The sequence below is a fragment of the Typopeltis vanoorti genome, chromosome 9 (assembly GCF_054136105.1).
Source record: "Typopeltis vanoorti isolate ZY-2024b chromosome 9, IOZ_Tvanoo_1.0, whole genome shotgun sequence".
Classification (NCBI taxonomy): Eukaryota; Metazoa; Arthropoda; class Arachnida; order Uropygi; family Thelyphonidae; genus Typopeltis; species Typopeltis vanoorti.
Window position 1 is genome coordinate 46523364 of NC_143557.1, and position 27973 is coordinate 46551336.

The window sequence follows — 27973 nt, forward strand, 5'->3', positions numbered from 1 at the left end:
AATAGCAATTGGAGATTTTCTTATATTTCTGTCTTATAATCCATCAGGGGTAATATTTAATTGTTTGTCTCTACAATCTAATCTGCCGATCTAATCAGGCACAATTTAATGTTACGATGGCTCTGCAGGCATATAGGCCTACTTGTTGCAGACATCTTGCCACCGTTTGTCGAGATATTCGCATATAGTCCAACCATGGATGAGAGAACCCTCGACACTTCTGTGCATAGCAGAAGGTGGCAAATCCATTCTGATAATAGGGTAATCAATGCATTTCATGGGATGAGTGTTTATTATTGTGCATCGGAAAATTAGCATTTCTTGTATGAACATTCTAGTTTTTAAAGTGGTAACTATTTTGTTTGTATAACAGTTGAAATCACATGCTTGTATAAAGCATGTGATTTCACTTGTTGGTGATAAATTCGTATACTGCCTCATTCCTTCCCCACCTTCAACATGAGCTGACTCTTTCTGACACTCTTCCAGCTATGGTTCTCTCAACTGTGGGCAGACTATACCCATGATTGAATGGAGCCAACTTGCAAGCCAACCTGCTGTGGTGTGTGGATTACATTTGTTGTTAAAACCAAAAAATCTGTCTTCTTGCTCATGAAAAGAGTTTCCTTCAAACACAATTCGCTTAGCACAGCCTTTTGTCTTTTTATCCTGTTGAGCGCTGCCACATGACCCCTTTGCACATGATTTGGAATTTTGAATGTGTACTTACTTTCTACTATAAATCGTCAGTTATATAAGCTGCCACAAGCTGATTCGTCTGAATCTGTGGTTGTAATCTTCAGAAATAGTGTTCTTCCTCCTCCTTAGGTTTTGGGCACCAGTATATGTGTGGAGTGCCATTAAAAAAAAACTGCCTCTAGATTTTAAAAACCTATAAAGCATTTTTTTAAAAAAACTAAATAAGCTATACTAATTGATTTTCTGATTCAGGTTTTGACTAGGGACCATCTGATATTTTGACTTCAGCAAGAAGCAATTTTATCTATATTCACATGGATACAGATAAAATTGGGAACCAATCTTATGTATTGCTAGATTAAGAACTCACTGTAGAAATTCCTGAAAAGAATATAAAGATGTGAGCCAAGTAACTATGAAAATCAACTAATTAACATTTTAGAATACCCAAAAAAAGTTGTGACCCATGGAGCTCCAGAGTAGGTCAATATTAGTTGCATTAAAAATCTTCTGATGTTAAAAACATTATAAAGAAATTAAATTGCACGAAGGCATTTTATTTGCTTACCTGAAGAGCAGGTACAATTGCACTAATCTCTGAAACAACAATTTCTAAGGGCAAAGATAACAACACTTGTAAACATGATGCTAAAATATCATCTTTATATTTCTGCAATTTTACTACAAGTTCTCTAGAAAACTTTGAAAATAAATTAAAACTTGCTCTCTGTTCCTCTATGAAAACATCTTCAGTATACATAGAATCTGTTTCTTCCTCAATATGGTTACTTGATACATTCTGTAATATAAAACAGGCATCATTTTTGATATCACATGCATGTATTTATTCATTTCTTTATTTTACTGCAGCATAAAGAAACAATGTAGCAATACACTGATATCAGTTTAACTTGTGAGTATTGTAATCAGATCAACATGATTAACTATCATTAAATATCATGTTCTATTCAAAGGGGGTTAGTTCCCTGTAAAGTAGCACATCCTGAGATATTTTAAATTTAGTCATCATAAATGAAGTGGCATGTAATGTTCCCTATTAATAATAATAAAAAAAATTCAAAATCAGTTTAATTGCCTTCACTGACTCAACCATCTGACTTCAACAGTTTACATATGCACTTGAAATAAATGGAATCATTTTATAGAGAACAGATGATGATATCTGTATCGTTAGCTGGTGTAACAAGAAGTAGAAAACAACTTACTGCCATATCAGTAGCTTTCCTATCCTTCAACAGTAGAAAAATATAATTGAATGTGCCTAGTTTGATGCACTAGGTTCATAAAGCAATGTTTTTTTTTTCTTTTTAATACATAACTGAACATCATAGTGATTATGTTTCTACATTGTTTATATTTCCATGTACATTATTAAGCAGAATTGGCATCTATCATTCTTCCCATTTATAATAAATCTACAGTAACATGAACAGCAGCTGTCCAATATCCATTAACAGAAGAATTTCTAACTCACCACCTACTGCTAGCATTCATTGTCCAGTCCATATACTTGTGTACTATAGAGAAGGAGCTGCCTCCAGCTCTTCAAAAAAGAAAATCAACAGATTAATTTTCTCCTGGTTTTGCAGCTTCTCATATATGGAATGACGCATGTGTATGTCTGTGTGCATGCATGCATACACATGCATGCATGCACACACACCCATTCCATTTAAGTGGTATGCCCACTTAAATAGAATGGGTGAGGAAAGGTTAGCAAAACACCTGTTTGTTGCCATTTCTTGGCAGGAAAGAGATCCAGAGGAACACCATGGTCTAGTTGGATTGATTCAGTTAGAACTGCCTTAGAAGAATGAAATGTTAGATATGACAATATAAGAGTGCTTACAAGTCTTCTTCTTTCACTATGCGTTATTCCTGCTTCCTATGCAGGGTCCGCGTTTTACTTAGATGCAACTACTTGTTAGTACCACTCCCAACCGACCTGTCGCCTAGTCTGCCACTGGGGGAGATATATTCTTGGCTGTAGAAGCATATGTTCACGGGGCCAAGTTGCCTGCTTGCGGGATGAAAAACGGCAGATAATCTGGCAGAAAAACCCTACTGCCCAAGACTGGCTAACTTGGCTATGCCTGGGGAAGATCCTAAAGTTACCCACATCTTAGACAGGAATCAAACCTGGAACACTCCTTCCATAGGCATATGGTTGTGAAGCACAAAGCCACTAGGCTAACCACGTGGACATAAGAGTGCTCACAAGTAATAGACTAATTTGGAGGAAAATTGTGGATAGGAGATTAATAATAATGTAAACTTAATCATGTAGTGCCATTGTAGTAACCTGATCATCACTTGGGGATATATATCAACAAATTGATGATGATAACACGATGTTGAATACTTAATCATAGCAAAGTGCATGACTACATTTAACATTTAACTGATAGCCATTTTCACATGCCCACAATTCCAGGCTATGCAAATCATTCTGCAAGTACTGAATCTATCACCCACACGCCTGAGTATCCTACCTATCTCTGCATCATCAGCAAATAGCTGTATGTCACATGTCAAAGACTTCCCAATGTCATTAATGTATAGATTAAATACCAATGTACCATGAAATGATCCTTGTGGCAACCACTGGTTACCTTAAATCTTGCAAACTCACTTCTGCCATATACTACTTTTTTGATCTGTCAGCCAGCCATCCACTTATCCATGCCAATAGTTTATAATCCAATCCCATATTATTCAGTTTATGCAACAGTCTTTCAATCTTGCATACACCAGGTTGATAGCTTTTAACAAAATGGGTACTTATTAGTTGAACAATCTCTTCTGCATCAGTCATCAACATACTATCTACATTCAGTAGAGTTATTCTTTCATATTCATTCTTTCTCTTACTTGCAACATAAGGACAGAATTCTTTTCAATTGCCTTTAGCCAGTTTCTTTTCATATTAGACTTAGCTTTTTGTACAACAATTGTAACTCTTCTGGCCTGCTGTTTATCATTTTCATAACTTGCATCATTCTTATGTGCATGGTATCCTTCCACATAATCTTTTTCTTACAAATCTCTAGCTTAATTAGATTATGCATCTATTTCATTCCTATCCTATTTTTCTTTCAACTCTAGGGACATATTCTGATACTGCATCATTAAGTATATTTTAACACGTACACTGCCAACTACGAGTATACTCGTAGTTGGTATATGAGCATCACAAGCCAATTACGAATATACTCGTATGACGCTTACCGCCGGCAACATGATCACCCGTACTGACATAGAAGAAGTGAAAATGCTTGGTGTGCGGAGCTAGCAGCGAAAGTGTGTATACTCGTAGATGGTATATGAGCCTCACAAGCCAACCACGAATATATTCGTATGTCGATTACCGCCGACAACGAGATTACCCGTACTGACCTTGAAGAAGTGAAATTGCTTAGCTGTTGGATTCTGAATGAAGAGAAATGGAAATTGTCAATACATCATTCAGAGTCCAACATAATCTGCCCCTTAAGCAAAATTTGTTTTTTTAAAACTAATAGTCTCATGCTAATAATATGCTATTTATAATTTCTTTCAAGTTATGTTAATCAGTATTTATTTTATTTATATATTTTTGGGATAAATTACAATTATGAAAAGCTGTGTATTAAAATATCATTTATTTTGTGAATTTAATTCCTTTAATATAATATTAAAAACTGTAATATGTGCAATTTTAATGTATCCAGGAAATTCCTTAAGATAACACTTGATTGATTGTTATGAGAAATTATTTTTAGCCAGCGCGTGCCTTAGCGCATGTTACTGTACAGGATGCACGAAGCCAGTTAAAACCAGATTTTGGCAGAAAAGAAGAAGAGGATGTCATAAGCAGTACATGAAAAAAAAGAAACACATAGCAGGAGGAACCAGGCAAGGAAGGGAGCCGATTGACAAGGCGTGAACGGAATAGGAAGGACTGGGAATTGCTTGGCAATTTGACTTACCTTTTTCGGAGTTCTAATACTATTATAATTTTTTATCGCCTTGCAGTGGAATAATGCAGGACAAGGGATAATGAGAATAAGAAAAGAAAGAAATTGGAAGTTAAGTTGAACCAGTGCAAAAGAATATATTCTCCCGAGTCTATTAATCAGTTACGGAAACAGAAGATTCCTTTAAGTTTGTGTAGTCTCAAAGTGAACGTCAACAAGAATTTAAGTGTGTTCATAGGATTCTCGATGTGAAGAAGCTATACTGCTTATGCCGGTAAGATTATCTTTTCTATGCCTAGTGTGAAGTAGCAAACTTATTTCCGGCGAACATAATTTAATCCTTATTGCTGTATTTATCTATTCAAGATCAAATGTGTGACGTAGTGAGACATTTCCCTCTTGACGTGCCAAATATTGTACCATTTGGATTAATAGTTCAAGACTGAAAGTGTGATATAGAGAAGCCTGTTGTAAAAAAAAAAAAAAAAAAAACTTAATGTAATATTGGATACTGAAATTTCTGCAAATTATTCTGCTACGTTGACAGAACTTCGAAATCTTCAAATGAATGTCTGATGATTTACATTTTATAACTGTTCTGAATAGTTAAACTGAGTTGATATTTAAACTATATTGAATAATAATAACTTTGATCAGAGTGAAGTTATGACAGGGAATACTTGATAATAAGAAGAATAGAATCTGTATGTATAAGTTCTAATCGTAATTATTATAATCAGTGGTTTGCTAGTATCTCAATGAAAACTTAATTATTGTTTAACTGTATTTTCCCTACTAGAAATCTTTGCTTTGATGTAAATTTATGTGACACTGCATTAAATATTTTTATTTGAATTGAATCTTGTGTTTGCCTGACTTCTTTCATTGCATCGCTCATTAAAATAATTCGAATCTTAGTGGGAACCTTATATAATAAAGAGAACCTCGGTCTAAAATTAAGTTAGTAATAATATAGATTGGTTGATGGTTGATTCCTCAACGTTGCTCATGCAAATTTGAACATCAGTGGCGCAGTTAAAAATATGTATTCTCTGTGTTTGAATGTGGAGTCAATCAACAGCTAGAATATACATCGGAGTAAAAAGTAGGATCCAACAACGTATGGTAACAAACTATGTCCGAGTATCTTGGCAGCGAACATGTTAAACACGTCCAATGTAGTGCCAATATCCTTCCCATTCAACAACTAATATCATGGCACAGAACCCAGCATATTTCTCAGGCGATAATAATTTCCTGCTTTGTAGTTTAGCTTGTAACCTTTTCTGAATGGAGCATACATAAACTTAGCCACTTTCCAAGTGATTACTACATAATCACTGTCACCAACTGGAGGCAGAAAAATTATTTCTTTAACTAAAATTCCCTCTGACACAATAATTAGATCACACTCTTTGACTTTGGGGTCGTTCTGTCAAATTCTGCTGGAGGAAGTTGTCATGCAACAGCTCAATAAATTCGGTTTCATTCTTCTCATGAGATTTCACAGCTACTCAGTCAGTGCTTGGTAAAAGTTCCCTATTATAATTTTACTTTTCACACTCATCTTATTTATTTGGTGATGTGTTTCTTTGTCACTAGCAACCAATCCACTAGGTCTGTAACAACAGCCCACTATGATCTTGTTACACTCCATATAACACCAGACGGCTTTAAATTCACTGCTATATGAAAAACTGTTACTAGTATTACAGTCACAGCTCACAACGCTAACTGGTTTCCAGTCATCTAATATCATTAGACGTTAATTCCTTCCTCTCCTACAAATACTGTACCATTTACACTCGATACTAGTTAGCATGTCTGCTTCTGATAACCAGATCTCACTAATGTCTACAATCTGAGGTCCCAGCATATTGACCAAGGCAACAAACTCTATCCCTTTGTTTCTCATACTCCTAGCATTTGTGTACAGACAAGTTACCTGCATGCTTTTTTTTGTATATTGTTGTATATGTTTGTCAGTAGTCTATATGACACAGTTGGGCATTGTAAATCATTGTTCTTGTCTAGTGCCTTACTTATGCAGATATCGTTGCATACGATTGATATGTCTCAAAAGGGACTACACAAAATCATTCTCTCTTCATAATTATTTCCATGATAATACCCATTCCATCATTAACACAGTTACATAACATTGTTTCTCTTACACAAAGATTCTCACTATTCCTCCCATCATAATTTAATTTCCCTGACTCTGTGTTAGGTCTCATACCAATTAATAATTTTTCAAGACTCCTGATACCAAACACATTCAAATGTAATCTGCACCTCGTACAAATCCATTCTTCAATCACTATACACACATCCATTCCTTCTACACAGCATTTAAAGCATTTTATTTTTTTTCAGTGACGTAACAAAAGGCCATGACTCTTTAGAGAACAAGTTGCTGTTGTCAAGGACCTGACAGAAAGCTGTAGTAAAATGAAATAGAAAAGTATGGAATATCACAATCTCAAGCATCATTTACTTAGTTAATGTAAACTTAGTGTAAACTGTAGTTAATGTAAACTATTTACATTTTTATATGTTTTTTTCCCTTTAATTAATGAAAAGATTTCATTTAATAAAATGAAAGCTTTCAATACATGAAACAAATTTATAGCGTAAATGAATTTTTCATGTCATTACATAAACAAATCGTATGCATATAAGAATATGTCAACACATGTATCTTTGGAACCATGGCAACTCTTGGCCCATGTCCAGGGAAGTTCACATACAATGAATAATTAATCACATATTTTCACATTAAGGATGAATAAAAAAAATTATGCAATTAAATATTATAGTATTAATTAATTAATGAACAGGGTTAGAGCAAAATGAATAAATGGCAGCAGATCTGGATGAAAGCATTATGTATAAACTAGAAAGAAGCAAGAAATTTCACTAGGAGTATAAAGAGTGGGTTAAGGATAGAGAAAGCACAGTATGAGTAGCATTCAGTATAAAATAAGACAACAAAAATCACAGAGAGTGTTTACAATATGTAACCTGCAGAAATAAGAATGATTAAGGTTGAATGATAGGTAAAAATTTATCAGGATATTTTATTCTGGTAAGTGATGGGAAATTTTGTACTAAACGTTTATGTAAAGATGCATGGGGGGGGGGAGACTAAAAGCAAATGAATTGAAGAGGAATTAAGTAAACTTAATAAAAGCTATGACGGGAGAAGGAAACTTGTTGAACATATCTTTTAAGATTTTCAACAAGTTAAATGCTTATTTAACAAGAGTCATACAATACAGAATATTCCAAACTAGTGGATGCTGATATTTCTCCACTGTATAAAAGGCTGATAAAACAGCTGATTAACCAATGCTCCACATTAGAGGCTGTATTTATTAAGATTTGTTAAAAGTATTGGTTAAAATATTCAAGGAAGGTGATATATTACTAAAACATGCACTGAATAACAAAGGTGAAATTATAACGATATACCGAGATTGATGACGCACTGAATAACAAAAGATGTGAACACAGTGGTATATCCATATTTGTTAATAGTATCAGCATGATACAAAGCTAGGCAGAACTAAGATAAGTATACCTAATGTTAACTAAGAGGATGTGGGTTTGTCACTTCAATGTTATGAAGTTCAAGTTTTGAAACTGGGTAGGCACAAGTGCAATGCTGTTTATTCATTGGTGGGGATACATCTAAAGAGATTAATTTAAGAAGAGACCAGGAATGATGGAGACAGTGATCTAATATTTAGGGACCGTGTCAGAAGAACTGTGAAAACAACACAACAAATAATGACAATAGCAGAACTACAAATGAAGAAATCACCGTATCATTGTAAAAGGACTCATTAACGTGCATTTTTATTACCAAACAAAGATTTGGCCCCAGTTTTTGAGATATCCAGATTCTGGAAATGTTCAGAGAAGAGAAACTAACACAAGTCTCTGGAGTAATGAATATAAGGAAAGAATGTGGGGGGGAACAGTAATGTGCAAAGCCTATTGAATAAGAGGAGGATGATATCAAACATAAGTTAATGAGATTTGTATTGGATTAATACAGACGTGGAAAGAGAGAAGGATAAAATAAGAAACTATCCTTCTGTATACAGAAAAATGAGTGGGAAAAAAAAGAGGGACACCTCCATAAATAATCTTTTGGTTCCATCAAAATCTGACAAGAATTAATTATTAACCGAATATTGTCTGAGATATTTATCTTAACTCTGTTAAGATAAATATCTCATTCTAAATAAATCAGATACTTGTTGCCAAAAATTAATTTCTTCAAATATAGCCTTCAACAAACTTATTATAAAAGAGAATTTTCATTTACTTACCTTAAAATAGTGAATGTTTGAGCATATCTTGAAACATAATGCCAGAAGTTTATAAAATCCACTAACATATGGAAACCTATGAAAGGTTCAAAACTGTAAATGAATAATCTACATCTATTTGTTTTTTTTCACACCAGCACTGCATTCTATGCAAATTAAATGCACATACTAAAAACATATTTGAATTTTATTAGCAGTTTCTCAGGAGGTCATCCTTCGTGTTAACATTTATAGATTAAAAAAAAAAAAAAGCATAACAAAAGTAACAATTCTATAGAAAATTCTATCAAACCCAGTCATATATAAAATAACTGTAAAGAATAATAATAATAATCAAATAACAATTAAAAACCAATTAATTGAACAAATGAAGCATGAGTGAGACAAGACAGATAATGATATAGTTAGCTGACCAAGGATTGGAGAAGGGTAATGCTGATAATAGAAGATGAACAGCATCAAAAAAAAAAAAAAAAAAACAGCACTGCTATTTAATTTATATCTTTATGATGTTGGAAATGATCTGTGGGAAAATATTCAGCTGTTTGCTGACAATTCTAAATTGTTTAGAGTAATAGTTAATAAAGATAACCTAGAGATCGTGGAAGATGATTTAAACAGACTGGCAGCATGGGCAAAGAAGAACTGCTGTCAGTTTATGATGAAAAGATTACCAGCTGTGTACTACACTGATGGAATTATATTTCAGGAAATTAATGAAGCCCGCAATTTGGGAGTGCTGTTAGAAAGAAATTTGAATATGAAATTTGAAGAGGGCATATCACAAAAGTGGCTAAAATAGCTCTTAGAATAATCTGGTTACTGAGGAACACCCTGACAAGCAGAGATGTCTCTTTATATGGCCCCACTTATACACAGATCTGATCACCAGGTTTCTTGGGGATGTGGGAAAGAATGGAAAAGATCTAGAAACAAGGGATCAAGATGGTGACAGGTCAATGGAATGCTCGTTATGAGGATAGGTTGAAGATTGTCAGGTTACAGAAACTGGCTGATGGGTGAAAAAGGGAAGATATAATAGAAATATACTTCATCACTTAAAAGTTTTTATAGGATCAAAACATAGAAAATTTATTTAAATATATATATATATATATATATATATATATATGCGTTCAGGAACATTGACCCGGTTGTTTTGATACATTTAATAAAGAAATTTAATGACTAAAACTGAGAATAATCGTAAGGCTTTAATGATATAAAACATTACTAGTTTTGGCTTTTGACAGCCTTCTTCAGGTGTCTTCTAAAAAAAGGAAACAGCAATAAAAACACTGAAGTTTAAAACTGAGAAGCACAGGAAAATTGCAGTACATAATCGACATGAAAAAACGTTGTATTTACATTTAAGTTGTTCTTTCAAACGTGGCATTGTTTGTTGAATGTGTGCCTGCAGACTCTTGTGAACACCAGTACTGAACAACAGCTATCAGGGATGTTGTAGCCCAAATTGTTATTTAAATGTTCACAATTAAGGATGATTTCTCTGGACTCCACAAATTTTCTTTCAAACTCATCATGGCAACGAAAGATGTTTTCGGATCTATCCCAGCAGACTGAATGACCCTGGTGTTCATCATCAGGATTGTTCGAGAAAAGAACATGACTAGACAAGGCACTCGCATGTGTTCTTTTGTAAGAGATGTCTCTCTAGTGTTCCTCCATACGTGAAACCAACGCAAACTAACAGATATCTTCATAGTCAGTCCCATCATTTTCCTCCACAAAAACTTGGAACTATTTCTACCTTGGGACATAGAGCACGCTCACTTCTGAATGACCCAGATGAACTTCAAAAAGAAATTAATTACCTCTCACATATCTTTAGACAAAATGGACATTCTGATAAAACTTTAAAAAATTTCTTCTAAATCCTCCTAGCCACGGCACAGAAGAAATAACCAACTTTAAGGGTAACATCTCCATCCCATACATCAGTTCAGTTTCCAAAAAATTAGTTAAAGTTCTTAAAAAGTACAACATCAGGACCTTATTCACTACACTTCCAAAAATCCGCTCACTAGTAAGCCATCCAAAGCCTCATCATCATAATCCGAAATATCCTGGCGTATATAAGATATAATGTGATTGTAATATCCCTTATTTTGGTCAAACAAATAAATCTATTGAATTACGTATGGAGGAACACAAGAGCGACATCTCTTACAAAAGAACACATGCCAGTGCCTTGTCTAGTCATGTTCTTTTTTCAAACAATCCTGATGATGAACCCAGGGTCATTCAGTCTGCTGGGATCGATCCGAAAACATCTTTTGTTGCCATGATGAGTTTGAAAGAAAAATTGTGGAGTCCAGAGAAATCATTCTTAAAGAGTCATAGCACACATGGATATTAGAAGTTAGTGGCCAGTCTAAGAGGTGTTGGCGGCCCTCATCCAATACTGGCGCACTTGCGCCAGCTCTTGCACGTAGTCATCGTCAGTTGGAACTCAAGCACGCATTCCTCTCTTTTAAATGTAAATGTACTTGTGTGTTTTATACTAGATCTGCTAATGTATTTTATCATGTCTCTGTTATTTTTTATTTAATTCTTTGCCTGTGATACCTGAAGAAATTGATGTATTCAACGAAACTAGTTGTATCTTAACATTAAACTTGTCATTCTTGGTATAGAGAATGACATTTAATTTCCTTTTATATATATATTGTTGTTCCAGTTTTAGGAATTCAGATGATGTCAAATTACAATACTTTCTCTCAAATTATAGAACCTATTCTTAATCATCATCCTCTTCCTCATCTGCTTAAGGCAGCTTGAGGCTGCCATGAACAACTTTCCAGTCCAATCTATTGGAAGCCAAGTTATTAAATTTCTGTAAGAGTTCAAACCAAATTTACTCTTGATGTTTTCTATCCATTTTCTTCTAGATCTTCCCAGTAGTTTCTTTCCTTCTACTCTTCCATTTTGAAAAGAATTTGAAGAAACCTGTTCGTAGGCATTCTGTACATATGTCCATATCACGAACTGTGTACAGAATGGCTGTAACATGTGTACTGTATCACCTAACTGTAACAGCAGTAAAACAGTTACAGTGGATTTTTAATGTATCAAAAAAAAAAAAAAAATATATATATATATATAAAATTACACTTCAAAAGATCACAATGTTACCTTAAAAAGTCTAGTAAACAAAAATGGCATTTCAATAATAACTGACTATCAAACAAGGATAGAAAATTACTTGAATTTTTTCATTATTGTTATTATTATGTGAGCAAACCCCACGGAATCCTTAGACTCATTGAGAAAGGCTCTAAACGTTATGCTAAGCATAATCCGACATCTGCCCAATATCTATCATATTTCGCTTTACATTCGTTCATAGTCAAGTCACCCAAAATAGACTCTAGCAACCTATTCCACTCATTCACTACTCTCCAATCAAAATATCTAGTCCTCACACCCCTAATAACTATACTTTTGTTTAATATCCAAGAAACCTTTGGAAAAACTTCCTTTCTATTAATTTTGTAAATGACCTTCAGTAATTTATGTTTCAATCATATTAACCCTTTTCCACCTATAAACCAATTAATGTAACCCACAAATCTTCAAGTTATTTTCATAAGGTGAATTCCATAGATTTGTAAGTGACCAGAACTGTGTACAGTGATCAAGATTGAGATCTTACCAAGGCAATAAAAAGATATTCTTCATATATATATATATGCGCACATCATGTTGGAGGTTTAATGGAGTACTGACAGTACGAGGAAAGATTAAAAATAATTTTTAATCCTTCCAATATTTTATCTTAGTCACTGAGATATCTTCAGGGATTACAACTAAATGAAATATGTGGCAATGACTCGAGAGTCCTATTTAAGTGGTGTGCCCTTTATGGGCATTTGTAAGAGGCCTCGGTTATAAATTGGGATCTCTAAAGATTAACGTTTCCCAAATTTTGGAATTTCTTTCAACTATATTTGTTTAAATTTGGTTTATTTCTAAGTGTTGCTGCAAATTCCAAACTCAGTCTGTCCTTAAATTTACTGTAATGTAATATGGTGGTTTTTCTTCCAGGAGATTCTGTGATTGGCATCTAACACATTGTCTGCAAGACCAGACTGACTGCATTCGTTATGGCAGATATAACTTTTGTGTTCATATAAATGGATAAATGGCTGATCTACCTCTATCAATCTGTCCATAGTATGCAAACTTGCAGGAACATGGCACTTTATATACTCTACGCCCTGAGAGAGGGGATGGAATTGATCTTTGGTAGAATAGATAAGGATAGCAAATTTCCTGTAGGGCTTAAAAGCTGACTATTTAATGACTGGCTATTTTTTCTGATGTATCCTATATGTAGGGGATGATTTTAATCTTTCCTAGTGCTGGCAATATTATAGGGGACCTCCAACATGATGATCCTCCCAGCACTTAAGCCTTAGCACATGGATAGGAAGGATACTTGGGGAGGAGGACCTCACCTATCAAGCACATCCCTCAGGTGGCAGATAAGGAAAGCCCAAGCAGGCCTCCAAATAATGAATAAGGAGCCATGGATCAAATGCGTACTTGAGAACTATGGCCAGGAGAAGTGCTATAGACCAGCGCTTCCCAAACTGTGGGCCACGGCCCCCCTTGGGGGCCACAAGTTTTGTTGAAGGGGCCGTGAAATAATGAAAACAAATTTAAAATGTTTTAAGACTAAGTAGATTTTTTTTATTTTAAAAGAAACATATTTAATTTTTATTATTAATTATTTCTTTTTTGTTATTTTTTATATTTTAATGGAAAAATTCACACATTGGTGTTGGTTCACAAACTTTGCTTCCTGCGTATTTCGGAGCTTAATGAATATTAGTAAATATTGCTTATTCATATGTTTCATTTCAAAGCAGTGGTTAATTGTATTTACTTTGAATGCTCTCCAGGGAAGCTCCAAATCTTCCTGTCCCTTTCATCGTGCGTTCGTAATCAGGGACTGTTTATATACATATCAAAACACGTTTTATATTATCACTGTCATCTGAGCTAGTTTTCTGTTACCAATAAAAGTTTTGCACATACTTCACACATGAAAAAAAGCTTAAACAAGTTCATGTGGGGAGATAGTAACTTGCTTGCAGTGGTAAACAACACCCTCCCTAACAGCCACTATACTGCAGAGGCAATAAAAACAAGTACTTTTATTATGCCAGTGAATAAGGTATGAGGAGTCTGTGTAATATATTTCTCAAGAAATAGTGCAATTAGAGACAACTGGGATAAAAACACACTAATTAATGAATCACATGTCCCTCCATACAGAAACTATGCTGTATAGACTGAAACAAAACCATATGTTGCATGGGCAAACACAGTATTTAACTAAAAGCTATTGTTATTAATTAGATGTGTGTGAGTTCGATTTCCCAAGGCAGCAATAAAATTCAACCGAACGTGTTAAAATTCGTAAAAGTGTTAAAACTAAGTAATATATATATATATATATATATATATATATATATATATATATATATATATATATATATATAATGAATGTTATGGCAGTTTCACATATGGAATTCGGTTGAAGAGAGTTAGCATTTCAACTCAATTGTCAGCTATGCTTTTCTCTTTCGGTTGCGCGATCTTTTGTTAATACCACACCAATCATATGCAGTTTTAATAACCTGAATTTGCTGTCTGTTTCGCGTTAGGCTTAATTACCGTAAAGGGAGAAAAGTCACAAAAGAGAAAAATGTTCCTGGTCCAGGGATTCCTTATTCAGGTAATATTCACTAATTTCATGTTATCAGTCTGTGGTGTGCCAGTATCGGTAAGTGGTGATATTATTTGATCTATTCGTGTTAAAAATTTTAATCCTGAGATGGATAAGTGGCTGATAAAAAATATAAAAAAAATCCCCACGAACAATCAGAAGAAGCAGAAACAGACTCAAAAAAAAAGGACAGTATCTCATATTTTACCAGAACAGCCCGCATCGTCTTCAGAACCAAACAGTAAGAAGCAAAAAATGTAATATATGCATTTGATTTTTGCAATATTCGCTGTGTATGTTTTGTATTGAATATAAATACAATAAATATTCTTATAACATATCTCTCTATTACGATTTTTTTTCAAGGGGGCCGTGAAATATTATAATTTTTGCAAAGGGGGCCCTGACATCCAGAAGTTTGGGAAGTACTGCTGTAGACCACAGTAAAGATACCAGCAAGTAGAGGAAGAAAAAGCCCCCCAGTCCTGTGTGGCTCTTTGCAATCCCACCAAGGTGGTGGTGGTGGTGGTGAGGAATTTACAAGAGCAGTGGGGGTGCTAAGAATCCTGCAGAGAAAGATAGACCATTATCTGGAAATTTGACCCTATTTATTGGTTCTTTCAAAACCCGAACTCTGTCTTCAGACTCCCATATGGATTTCCTGTTTTGAGAACTGTAAAGTTTGATGTCCTTGCTATTTGTGAAACCCGAAGAAGCTCTGAATTAACAGCAAAATGGAACAATGAAACTACACATATTATTTCTTGCACAATCCATTCTGAACAACTAGGAAGACTAAAATTAAAAATAGGAGAATCAGTAACAATAAAAATAATAGTAGTCTATGCACCTACTTCAACAGCTGAAAAAAAAGAAATAGAAAACTTATACAAACACCTACGAGAAACATTACAGAAGGAAACAACATATGCTATAGCAGGGGTGGCCAACCTTTTATAGTTCATGTGTCATTTTTTTCATTTTTTAGTTAAGATGCACCATACAAACTTATACCACTTTTCAGCCCTTTTAAAATATGGTAATATGGATATATTTAACAATTATGCATAAAATGATTTATTATATGTATGGTAAAATAGACACTTTTAGCAGTTTTAAATAAAAGGATTTCATATAAAGATAAACAAAACATTAATTATTTTACTGAGACTTTTGAAATTGCTTTGCTTTTGCTAAGCTTGTAATGTTTGGAGTTAAATCAGTTACAGAAAGCATCAAGCAGTTTTTCAAATTTGAATCAGTCAGTCGCGACCTTAATAATTTTTATTGATGAAAATGCTTATTCGCATCTGTATGTAGTTCCAAAACGACAGATATAACTCTGAGCAAATTTTCTCTGTTCTGGAAAATGTTCACAGGGCAACAATTGCCAGAAATTAATTATATCAGAAGCATCTGGGAGTGGTGGAAGTTCATTAAATTTCATTTTCAATAAAGAATTGGTTTTGAGATCAATAAGTTCCATTTGTATGTTACTAGACATCATCAAGATGTTTTGTTCAGTAAGTGAAAAGGGATTTATAAATGCAAGTATGCAGTCTTCTTCTTTGGCAAAATTGCTAAAACGACTGTTAAAGGACTCTTGCAATAATCTGAGTTTGTCAGTATATTCTGTAAAGTTGCCATTATCTTCAACAGATTCACTATGTTCTTTTAAATGTGGAAGACTCAAATCCGCATTTTCTAAATGGGAGATGAAGAGTTTTAATTTCATTTTGAATGCACTGATGTCATTTACTAAGCTAGGAAACAATTTTTTCTTGCCTTGCAGTTACAAATTTAGATCATTGAGGGGCTGGTAACTTCAACTAAAAATACTAAATCAAATAGCTATTTCTCATCAACAAGGCTTTTTCCTCATGCAGCTCATCCTTCTCTTCCAGAAAAGTATGAACACTTTCTTTCAGCTTCCAAAATCTACTGAGAACTTGTCCTTTAGAAAGCCAGCACACCTCACAATGAAGGATGAGATCACCATATTCCTCCATATCTAGCAGTTCACAATATTCTCTGAATTCTCTTCTGTTTAACCCTCTTGCTCTAATTTTATTCACACACTTTACAACTGGTATCATAACATGCTTCAAATTTAGTGTTTTCACACAAAGATTCTTCATGTATAATACAGTGATACTTTAGCAGAGAACGACCTGAAAACCTTTCAATTAAAGTTACAGTCCCAGAAACTCTACTTACCATTGACGGTGCTCCATCAGTGCAAACACTGATGAGCTTACTAGAATGTACGTAGTTGTTGATTTTTAGACATGACTTTACTTCGTCAAATATGTCTGACCCTTTGGTTTTTCCATGAAGTGACTTAAGACCGATAAGTTCTTCAAAGATGTTAAAATTACCATCGATTCCTCTTACAAAAATGCTTAATTGGGCTACATCACGTATGTCAGCGGATTCGTCCAAGGCCTAAAGAAAATAAAGAACAAGCATGAACATGGTGTTTCAATTGCTCAGTAACATCATGGGAAAGTTCTTCAATGCGTCTTGTAATTGTTTGCTTGGACAGAGCAATTTGGTTTACTTTTCTTTCAACATTCTTATCACCAAGACATTTTGCAAATTTTTCGAGACAGGGCTTAACAACTTCCTCTCCCTCAGAGAAAGGCGTTTGTTTTTTAGCCAACACAAAGGCAATTTCATAAGACACCTCCAGCATTGTGACACTTTCACAACTTCGTTTCACAAATATATTTTGTCTCTTTTTTATTTCTTCCTTTTTCTTAACCACATATTCTTTCCGCAACTCAGACCAAGGAACTAACTTCAGTTTACTTCTAATTCATCTTGATGTTTTCTAAAGCGTCTGTTAAGATGTCTTCTATTATCTGAGAGAGTGCTTTCACAAAAACAGAAATCTTATCTTAAGCTTAAAGAACTGTTAATAAAAACATATAAGTTTGAAAACACAGTTGTTCACTCACATCGAATCAGAAGTTCATCGAATGTTATGACACGAGTCAGCTGTAAACTGATTGAGTAACTGGTGACGCATGTCAGCATTGGCCATATCTGTACTATTGTGTGTGGGGGGGGGGGGATTTCAATGCAAAAATAGGTACAGGATCTATTGAAGAAAAATATATTGGACCATGAGGGAAAGGGGAATGAATGAAAGAGGTCAACTCCTAGCAGAATTTGTTGAAGCAGAAAGGCTTACATTATGAATAGTTTTTTTAAAAAGAGAACTGAAAAAAGATGGACTAAGCAATCTCCAAATGGAGAGACAAGAAATGAAATTGAATTCATTCTAACAAATTGCAAAGGAATAGTAAAAAATGTTGAAGTCAGCAGAAAAACCTACTGTGATATTCATTCAGACCACCATCCAATAAGAGCCACCCTCAAAATAAACAGAAAAAAATGAAGCACGCATATGAGCACAGTCCAACCTAAAACAACACTCAAAACAGATAAATTCAGAAGAATTTAGAAAAAATGTGGAAGAAACAGACTGGAAATTAAAAAATGATATTGACAAAGAGTTAACAAATTTTAATAATCATTTACTGATTTGCAAAGAAAGAGTCTCCTATGAACTTCCTCCTAAGACCAGAGAACACTTATCAGCGAGAACGACAGAACTATTGGAGAAAAGAAGAAAATTGAAAGATACAGGAAAATATTGTTTAGAATATAAAAGTATCTGTAAACAACTGAGGCAGAATATCAAAGATGACTATAATACATATAGAATAGCAAAATTGGCAGAAGCAACTAGGCTCCACAGTAGCCTAAAAAAAGTCGAGAAAGAAATAAGTCTAAAGTAACCACTACCATCAGCCTTCATAGACAATTAAGATAACAGGCACACAAACAGAAGTGAAATGGAAAAAATAATAAAATCGTTTTATGAGAACCTTTACTCATCTAAACAAGTAATCACAGCTCCTGCAGTAGATATGGGTGGGTGAGTACACTTTAAAGCTCTAGAAGAAATATTTATTCGATATATATACAATTAAGGAAAGCACCTACTGAATGTAAAACATCGAAGACCATAATTCTGCATAAAAAAGGCAATAAAGAAGACTTATCACATACATATAAAATACTCGCCAGAGTCATCCTAAACAGAATACAAACCTCCATCAACAAAAATAGCTGCAAAAAAACGGGCCAGTTTCGACAATAGACCACATTCAAACTATTACTCAACTAACAAAAAGATGCAGAGAATACCAGATTCCACTTTTTCTTCCTTTTATAGATTTTAAAAAGGCATTTGACACTGTTGAACATAAAGCAGTATTCCAAACTTTAATAGAACAAGGAGTAGAAATACTGGATATCAGGCTGATAAAAGATATTTACAAAAAAGGCACAACAAATATTACTCTTTTCAATCACCTGATTAAAATTAACTTAAGTAGAGGAGTACGTCAGGGTGATGTCTTATCACCCAATTTCTTTACATCTACTCTGGACAGCACCATTCGAAAAATTAACATGAAAGGTGGAATAAACATTGATGGTGAAATATTAAATATTCTATTATTCACCGACAATTGGGGGAGTGAGATATTAATATCTTACTCCCCTGAACTCTTAGAATCAATGCTGAATGACATAAGCCAAAACTGTCAAAAAATTGGACTGGAAATGCATCTGGACAAAACAAGATGGATGAAAAACGAATACTGTAAAGATTACAATCACTCTAGAATCCCACACTATCAAAAAAGTTGATACTTTTTTGATAGTGTGAATTAAGAAGCTTACATCTACCTCAGACAGTCCATAAAAATGAATAACGACATATCAAATGAAACAGCAAGGAGAAAAAGAGCTGCTTGGATGGCCTTCAACAAAATAAAATCAACAATTACCAACCAAAACATAGATAAAGAAATAAGAGGCCATCTTTTCTACAGTCACATCCTACCAGCATTAACTTATAGCATTGAAAAAAGCTTTAAAAGAAGAACAGAGCTTAATAACAATTCAAACGTGCAATAGAAAGAAGAATGTGCAATATAAATAAAATAGACAATGTAAGCCACACAGAAATCAGGAAGAAGTCTGGACTCAAAGATGTAATGAAAGCAATCTACAACAGCAAAAGTATATGGGCAGGAAATCTCACCAGAATGAGAGACAACAGATGGACAGTCAGAGTAACAAATTGGTATCCAAGAGAAACCAAAAGGAAACCTGGAAGAGTGACCTTAAGGTGAAAAGACCAATGATCAAGAAAGTTGGAAGAAAATGGAGAAGAAAGGCTCAAGACAGGAATAGCTGGAACTCTTTACAACCTGCAGTCATGGAGACTGCAGGTTGTAGATTTTTAGATCATGGAGAAATCCTGACTGAAATCACAGATTCATCAAGGTAATACTAATCATTCATGGTGAGAAGATAGCACACAAAGCAAGACATTATAGTGAGCCAAAACTATCTACGAAATTAAATCAGCTGGCTCTTCTAGAAGATGTTGGGTTACAAGAGTTAATACCTAACTCTTGTTATGTATTAACTTGTTAAGTTAATATCTAACTGCATCAAGCTAAAAATTCAATTTCATTTGAAAAAAGTCCTCTGTATATACAGACATACCAGCCTTGCACCACCACCACCACCACCACTATGAGAACAGATCACTGCAGCACAAGTCAGCCTCTGCTACCAATGCTGACATTAGCTTGCTACAATCAGAGCTCTCATGAGGCTTAAACCCTGAGCTTTGGTCATTCTCTCCAACATTTCAGAATTATCAGCCCAAAAAGAATTCATAAAAATAAGAAATAAGCATATCAAAAAGTATAATATACAATTCTAAATCACAGTCCCAAATTCAACCTCTCCATATACTGTAATGAATCTGTCTTTAAAAAGGCTCAATGAAGATGTCATCAGTACACAGTGACAATTTTATCGCAGCACTGAAAGAAATGTTGGTGCTAGACCTAATGTGCAAAATTTGGAATCAAATCTGTTACTTAGCACCAGAAATAGTCAACAACAACATCAGACGTGAACTGAAAACACCAACTTTCATCCCGATGACAATTCCTTGCAACACATCACAATCTTGATCAACTGAATGGATGAAATTTTGACAATATGCAACCCAGTGCTCTCTCTGTTCATGTGTCCATGTGTGTAGCACAAATGTCGAACAAATCTTCCTCTGGTGCAAATCTCTTTCTAAGATTAACATGGCCATTTCTTTACTGACACCAAGCTGTATAGCGAGTAGCCTAGTGGTTATTTGCATGTCATGGACAACTATTTTCCCAGCTTTCACTACATTTTCATTTGTCCAAGCAGAAACTGATCATCTACAGTATGGTCCATCCTTCATTGACTCCCTCCCCTCTTTAAATGTTGGAAACCAGCAGAACACCTGTGCATGCCTCAGATAAGTCATTGCCATAAGATTTTTATTTCTTGGTATACTTCTGTAACAGTTTTTCTTAATTTATAGTAAAATTTGATCACGGCTCTTTGTTTCATGATGCAACTTCTGGCACACTCCACTCACACACTCTTCCGTCAACGGTTGCCACACAAAAACTGCTGTGTCACCCGACTACTCAAAAGCTGTACCTGCGGTTACAACACACTCTAGCAGTCAAAATTATAAACACATTTGTTAATTTTATTCAAAGGATTGTCTTGTAAAAAATAAATCTCATTACTTAACAGGCACACTACGTATCCTGAGACATAATTCTAATGGACATTAATTTAACATTACATTCTACTACAATCAATGAGAGATTTCAGTGTATAAAACTTAAGCTGATCCCTATTACTGTGTGATTCTTTTACAGCAAGACATATTCATAATGTCCTATCAATGTCCTCTATCAGTGATAAGTAGAAAATTTTTAATTTTATGGCAAAAATAATTGTTCTGAAATCTCTGATGTGGTCTGTAGCCAAACATTAATGTTTGATATGTTTGGGATAAAATATGCATTCCCCGCTAGAAAAAATGCAGAGCTCAGAAGAACTTCAATGATATCACAAAAAGTTGCATGTGCAAACTTTGTCTGCTTACATTGGAGAAGGACTGAACAAGAATAATATCTTGACATCTTTAACTTAATCTAAGTGAAAAAACTGGGAAAAGCTATATCTGATCCAGAGTACTTAAATAACAAGGTGTTACACCTTTTCACTACTTGTGTATGAGAAATATATGATTTATGCATTACTTCAACCTTAGTATCACTTGTGGATCTGGTTCCCACTGATAATAATTAATAATGTTTGTCTCTGGGCTTGGCATTCTTCCTAGGACAGTTCTGCTCAGTGCCAGGTTTTTGCCTGTCATGAAGTGAAGGTACCGATGAGATTCTCATGAGTTTAGGAGTGATTCTTTTAGGTCACTTAGTGAGATTTAGAGTGATCTTGGCAGTCACTCAGAGTAACTGGAGTGAGTGAGTGAGTGAGTGAAAGAGAGAGAGAGAGAGGTACTCTGCACCTAACAGTAACTCAATAAATCTGGCTCCCACTGATGAAATTCAATAATGTTCGTCTTTAAGTTTGCTTGGTGGTTGGCTTTCGCCTATTGTTGAGTGGAGCCACTACTGAGTTTCTATCTTGGAGTCATTCAGGTCAGGAGGGATGAGATCAGTAGTGATCCTTTAGAGTCGCAACAGGGCCTCCATAGATCAGATGGTATAAACAAAGCAATTTGGTTGCAAACACCTTGGTTCAATTCCTGTCCATGATGTGAGGAAACCTTTATCTGGTCTCTTTTGACTAAAGGTGAGTTAGCCGGCCTCATATGGAGAGGGTTTTTTCACCCCAAAACTCGGATTTTTCATCACTCAGAACGGACAAACCTGCTTGTGAACACACACAGATCTACAGTCATAAAAGACATGCTTAATCCCTTCCTAGGAGGACTCAACTAATCTTGAGGGATGGTGAAGGAATGGGCAGAAACCCACATGAATAAATAAATAAATAAAGAGTCACAACAGTGATATTTAGAGTGATCTTGTAGATCACTCAGAATTTTTGGAGAGATATGTCAACATGTTAACATACACTTCGTTAATGGTCGAAACCACTCCGAGTAGTGGTGGTTAACATCATGCATAACATTATACACACCTAATAGGATGTGTGCTTAGCATTAAGGGATACTAAGGCAATTAATGTGAAGTCATTAGCCTCTGTATAGAAGTAGTCTAGTTGTGAAGATACATCATCATCAGCAAATTCCTGCCATGTACCCTCAAGGGGTGTACAGGATATGATAGTACTACATGAAAAAAAATACATCATTACTAACTTCCTATCTACAATTTTCCTCCAAATCAGTCTGTTACTTGTCAAGACTTCAACATTATCAGATCTTATATTTCTATCGTCTAAGGCACTTTGTACCTTATCAATCCACCTATATCTTGGTCTTCCTCTGGGTCGTTTTCCTGCCAACCTGGCAGAGAACACTTGTTTTGCTAATCTTTCCTCTCCCATTCTATTTAAGTGACCATACCACCTGAGATTAGCTCTGCTAACGCATTCCTGGATGCTGACAATGTCAAGTTCTTTCCTAATATCCTCATTTTTAATATGATATTGCCATTGATGCCATCTGTTCACGCCTCTAATCTTTCTCAGGACTCTCATATCTGCGGTCTCTAGTCTTTGGTCAAGTGTTTTACTTCTGACCCAGCTCTCAGATCCATAAGTTAAAACTGGTTTGAACACTGTCTTGTATACAGCTAATTTAGTATTCTGACTAATTTCTCTCTTATTCCATATGAATTTATTCAATTGACTTCTCACCATACCAGCTTTGCTGATTCTGTTCTCTATCTCTATATTTAATTTACCATCTTCACTAAAAATCGTGCCTAAATAGCTTGAAATGTTTTTCTTGTTAAACAGGTACTCCATTCATAACACAGTTGACATTTTCAATGGTTCTGCCTATTTTCATTGTCTTTGTCTTTTTATTGCTGACCTTCATACCATATCTATAACAACAGTTATTCAATTTAGTTGGGGAATCTTGCAGACTTGTAGCAGATTTATTTAGAAGTATAACATCATCCACTTACAGCAAAGAGATAACATTAACATCTCCAATTTTGATATCAGGTTTAATACCACTTTCCTTCATAATGTGATCCATATAGATAATGAATAACAGAGGGGATAATGTACATCCTTGTCTCACACCAGTGTAGCATATTGAATAGCTTCTCTCTTGGCACCTTGTGATATTCCTTTTCCAGATCGACAAAACTTAAATACAGAGCTTTCTTATAATCCCATGCTTTCTCCACTATTTGTCGTAAAGCGGAGATCTGATCCTGACAGCCTCTATTTGGCCTGAATCCAGCTTGTTCTTCACCAAGCTTTTCTTCCACAATTCCTCTCAACCGTTTCTCAAGTATACTTGCATAGATCTTGCCAGGAACACCCAGTAGAGAAATACCTCTAATTCTCACATTCAGTTTTATTTCCCTTTTTATATATGGGTACAATGAAAGCTCTACTCCAATCATCGGGAATTCGTCCCTCTGTCCAGGCTTTCTGAACTATGCAGTGCAGCCACTGTAAGACTCTTATACCACCATACTTCAGCATTTCTGGTCGAATATCATCTACTCTTGCTGCCTTTCCACATTTCAAGCCTTTGATGGCTTTTTTTCTACTTCAAGTGTGGATATGTATTCCTAACCGCATGCCTGGTCAGTGTTTTTTAAACACTGTGCTGTCATCACTGCTTGTTTTATTTAGCAGTTTTTCAAAGTAATTACTCCATACTTCAAGGATATCTTTTTCTCCTGTTTTCATGTCACCGTTATCATCTCTAACTCCTTTTACAGCACTCTTTCTTCGCATCTTTAATTTAACACCCACAAATTAATTAAAGCTCCATAATTTTCTAGGGTGGACTGGTTCAAAGGGATCCTTTGGTCAGAAAGACCTAGGTTTTAATCCCATCTATGATGTGAAGAACCTTTAACAGGACTTTTCACAATTAAAGGTGAGTTAGTCAGTCTCATACAGAGGTGGAGGACTTTTCATCGCTCAAACCAGCCCCCATCAACATGCATCTAGAGACATAAAAATATTTACCCTTAGGCAATACAGGAGGGGAGAAGCAAACTGAAGCATTAATTGCTCAGAACTCCTAATTCACTTTATAGGAATGTAGTGTCATGACAAGTAGTTCTAGCTCTATGGAGCAAAGTTCGAAAACACAATATTTTATTAAACTTAAAGAGAAATTGCATTCTGATTTTCATCTCATTTAAATCCAATATAAGTATTGCAGGTTGTCCCAGGTATCTTAATGAGGCTCTCACACACAAAACATTGTAAACCTATGATATGTTAGTATTATGGATCGGCAAGGAATATTTCCTACTAATTTTTTTTCATTATTTATTTTTAATGTATTTCTATTTTAAATATCACCCAAAACTCTATAACCCAAATATGGACTTCTTTCTTAGGCAATGAAATTCATCTCCCACCATTTGTTTTGAAAACAAGTTTATATATATATATATATTCTAAAATATTATATATGTATATAATATTATATTATAAACTACAAGCAATTATAAAATCTATTATAAGCAATGCTATTCATTATTAACAAAAAATGCTGTTTAACCAATTACGTCTCAATTACTTACTTGAATGAATGCTCTATTACTTCAAGTCCAAATGTATATACCCATTTCTTAAACAGGACCTGATATTTAAATGGAAGAAATTCCCTGCATATAAATATGACAATGATTAGATGATGCAAATCAGAATTTCCTAATAGATAATGAATTCTAAAATTATTGCAATACTATTAAATATTTGTATCCTGTGTGATCACATATATGATGCATTAATCTTTATGTTTCATTCCAACATTTTTTTAAGCAGATGAAATATAATATTTGATTTAAAAACTACATGACTTCAATGTATAAACATTTAAATGTTTCCAGATGACTGCACATCTAAGAATGGTTATGAAGTTTAAAATAAATGTTGATGAATGTTAGATATAATAATTATAACTATATAATAAGTTTAGTTTAATCCTTTATCCAAGTATAAGCAACCAAAGTTTGCGCCTGAAGTATCTTCAGGACTGAGGCAACTCGTGGTAAAGGTGGACCAAGTTCTTATCACTACTTGTCTCAGTATCTCCCATAATGCAAAGCACATCTCCTTGCAGACATGTATAATGGTATGCATTAAGGGAAGGGCCACTACCCAGACCGCTTTCGACCTTTATTGAGATCTTGTCAGTGGGAGCCAGACCCAGAGGTGGTGACACTAAGGTGGAAGTAATGGAAAAGTCATATTTACCTATACGAGTTGCCAAAAGGTGTCTCACCTTATTATTAAATTACTCTGGATTTACAGAAAGATGGAAGTTTTTTCCCACTTGGTTAGACTATAATAAATACTTCAGGCACAAACTCTGTTTGCTTACACTTGGATAAAGGATTAAACTAAATTTATTATAATCTAACAAAGTGGAAAAACCTTCCAACATCTTTCTCTAAATCCAGAGTAATTTAATAAAAAGGTGAGACACCTTTTGGCAACTCGTATAGGTAAATATGACCTTCTCCATCACTTCCACCTTAGTATCACAACCTCAGGGTCTGGCTCCCACTGACGAGACCTCAATAAAGGTCAAAACGAAGTTGAGACAAAGTAGTGATCGGTAATTTTGACGTTAATTACTGATGATGTATATGTATGGATGGGAGCCCGTATGTCGATATGATCAATGCATGATTTTGTTAGCGAGTTATTGAATATTTCTTCTCTTGTTGGGGAGTTAATGGTAGGGTTTATGTTATACTGACTTAGTATATCTAGATATGTATTAATGGTTGAAGAAGCATGGTCAAGCGTATTTATGTTAATGTCTCCTATTAGGATGAGCCTGTGTGATGTACGGGGTTTAATGCCGCTTAGCCATGTTTCTAACTCATTAAGAAAACTGAGTGGATTATTATCTGGGGGTCTGTATATTGTGTATTTGATACTATTATGGCTATTTGTGATTTCCAAAATTAGTATTTCCGCATGTTCGAAGTGAGTTTGGTTTTCAGTCGCATCGTATTTTTTTTTGATAAATGCCACAATGCCACCTCCTCTTTTGTTTGGTCTACATAAGTTGTAGGTTTGATAATTATTTATGTTGTATGCATAAATTTCTGTGTCGTTTATTGCAACTTCGGTCAGTATTAGCGCATCTATGTTTATCATGGTATAATTGAGCTGTGTTATCGATGTAAGCCAGTGTTTTTTTATACTTCTTATGTTTGTGTGTATGATAGTAAAGATGGTATTGGTGGAAATGTTGTCTGACCATTTCTTCAAAGAGTCAAAGACCTTGAAGTTTATGTTGTCTGACTGGATATGTTCGCCTATGTTTGTTTCCATTATATAGTTTTTAAATGAGTTCTAATCTTATTCTTAAGGATGTGAAAAGTTAGTGTTTTATATTGGTAGGCTGTGTAAGTTGGATTCACTTGTAATTACGTATACTCAAGTGTTTTCATTCTTTCTCATAAATATCTGAGAATTCTTTGTCCACAGGAACTTGTAGTTTTTCCTCTGTTTTTGTCTTCCTTGCTTGATATAAAAGATTTTTGAAGTATGGCATCCAGTGTTCCGTTATATAGATATTGGTGTTGGGAGTTTCTTATCAGTTAGGATTGTTGTTGTCGGCCTTGTTTTCTTGCTTGCTGTAAGAATGGAGTCTCTCAGACTTCTGTTGGTAAAACGAGCGATGATTGGTGGCGGTCTCTCTTTGTTTTTTTGTGGGCTTCGGTTAATAGAGGTGATATCTGTGGTTGCGATTTGAATTCTAATTTTGCTGCTGATCAGTTGCATTATGTTGCTTAAGTCTTCTGTATTTTCTTTCATTATTCCCTCAATTTGAATTTTTTTTTTTTTCTTTTTGTAGCATGTGCTCCATTTGACACTTGAGTGTGTTTACTTCTTTCCGCAATTCTTGATTTTTACGCTGGAGTGTTTCTTGCATTTCTATCGCTACCGTTAATTTCATTTTTATTTCTCGCATGATTCCTAACATTTCTTCAGAGGCCTCGTTATTGAACTATATGTAATGTTCATACTCCTCAAATTTTTTGTTAATTTGTTCCATGTGTGTATTTAACAAGTCTTTCACCGTGAGTTTAAATGAATTAAAGTTA

At 34.6% G+C, this 27973-nt stretch overlaps 1 protein-coding gene across 1 annotated transcript in view; it reads right to left on the bottom strand.

Moving 5' to 3' along the window:
* Positions 1 to 27973, bottom strand: part of LOC150103014 (DNA-dependent protein kinase catalytic subunit-like) — a 168098-nt gene that overhangs the window by 94483 nt on the left and 45642 nt on the right. Inside the window, exons 5-7 of the mRNA XM_090398050.1 lie at positions 25430 to 25513; positions 9017 to 9092; positions 1268 to 1498 (exon numbers count right to left, since the gene is read on the bottom strand). Of these exons, the coding sequence (XP_090254176.1) occupies positions 1268 to 1498; positions 9017 to 9092; positions 25430 to 25513 (391 nt within the window). The remainder of the gene's footprint in view (positions 1 to 1267; positions 1499 to 9016; positions 9093 to 25429; positions 25514 to 27973) is intronic.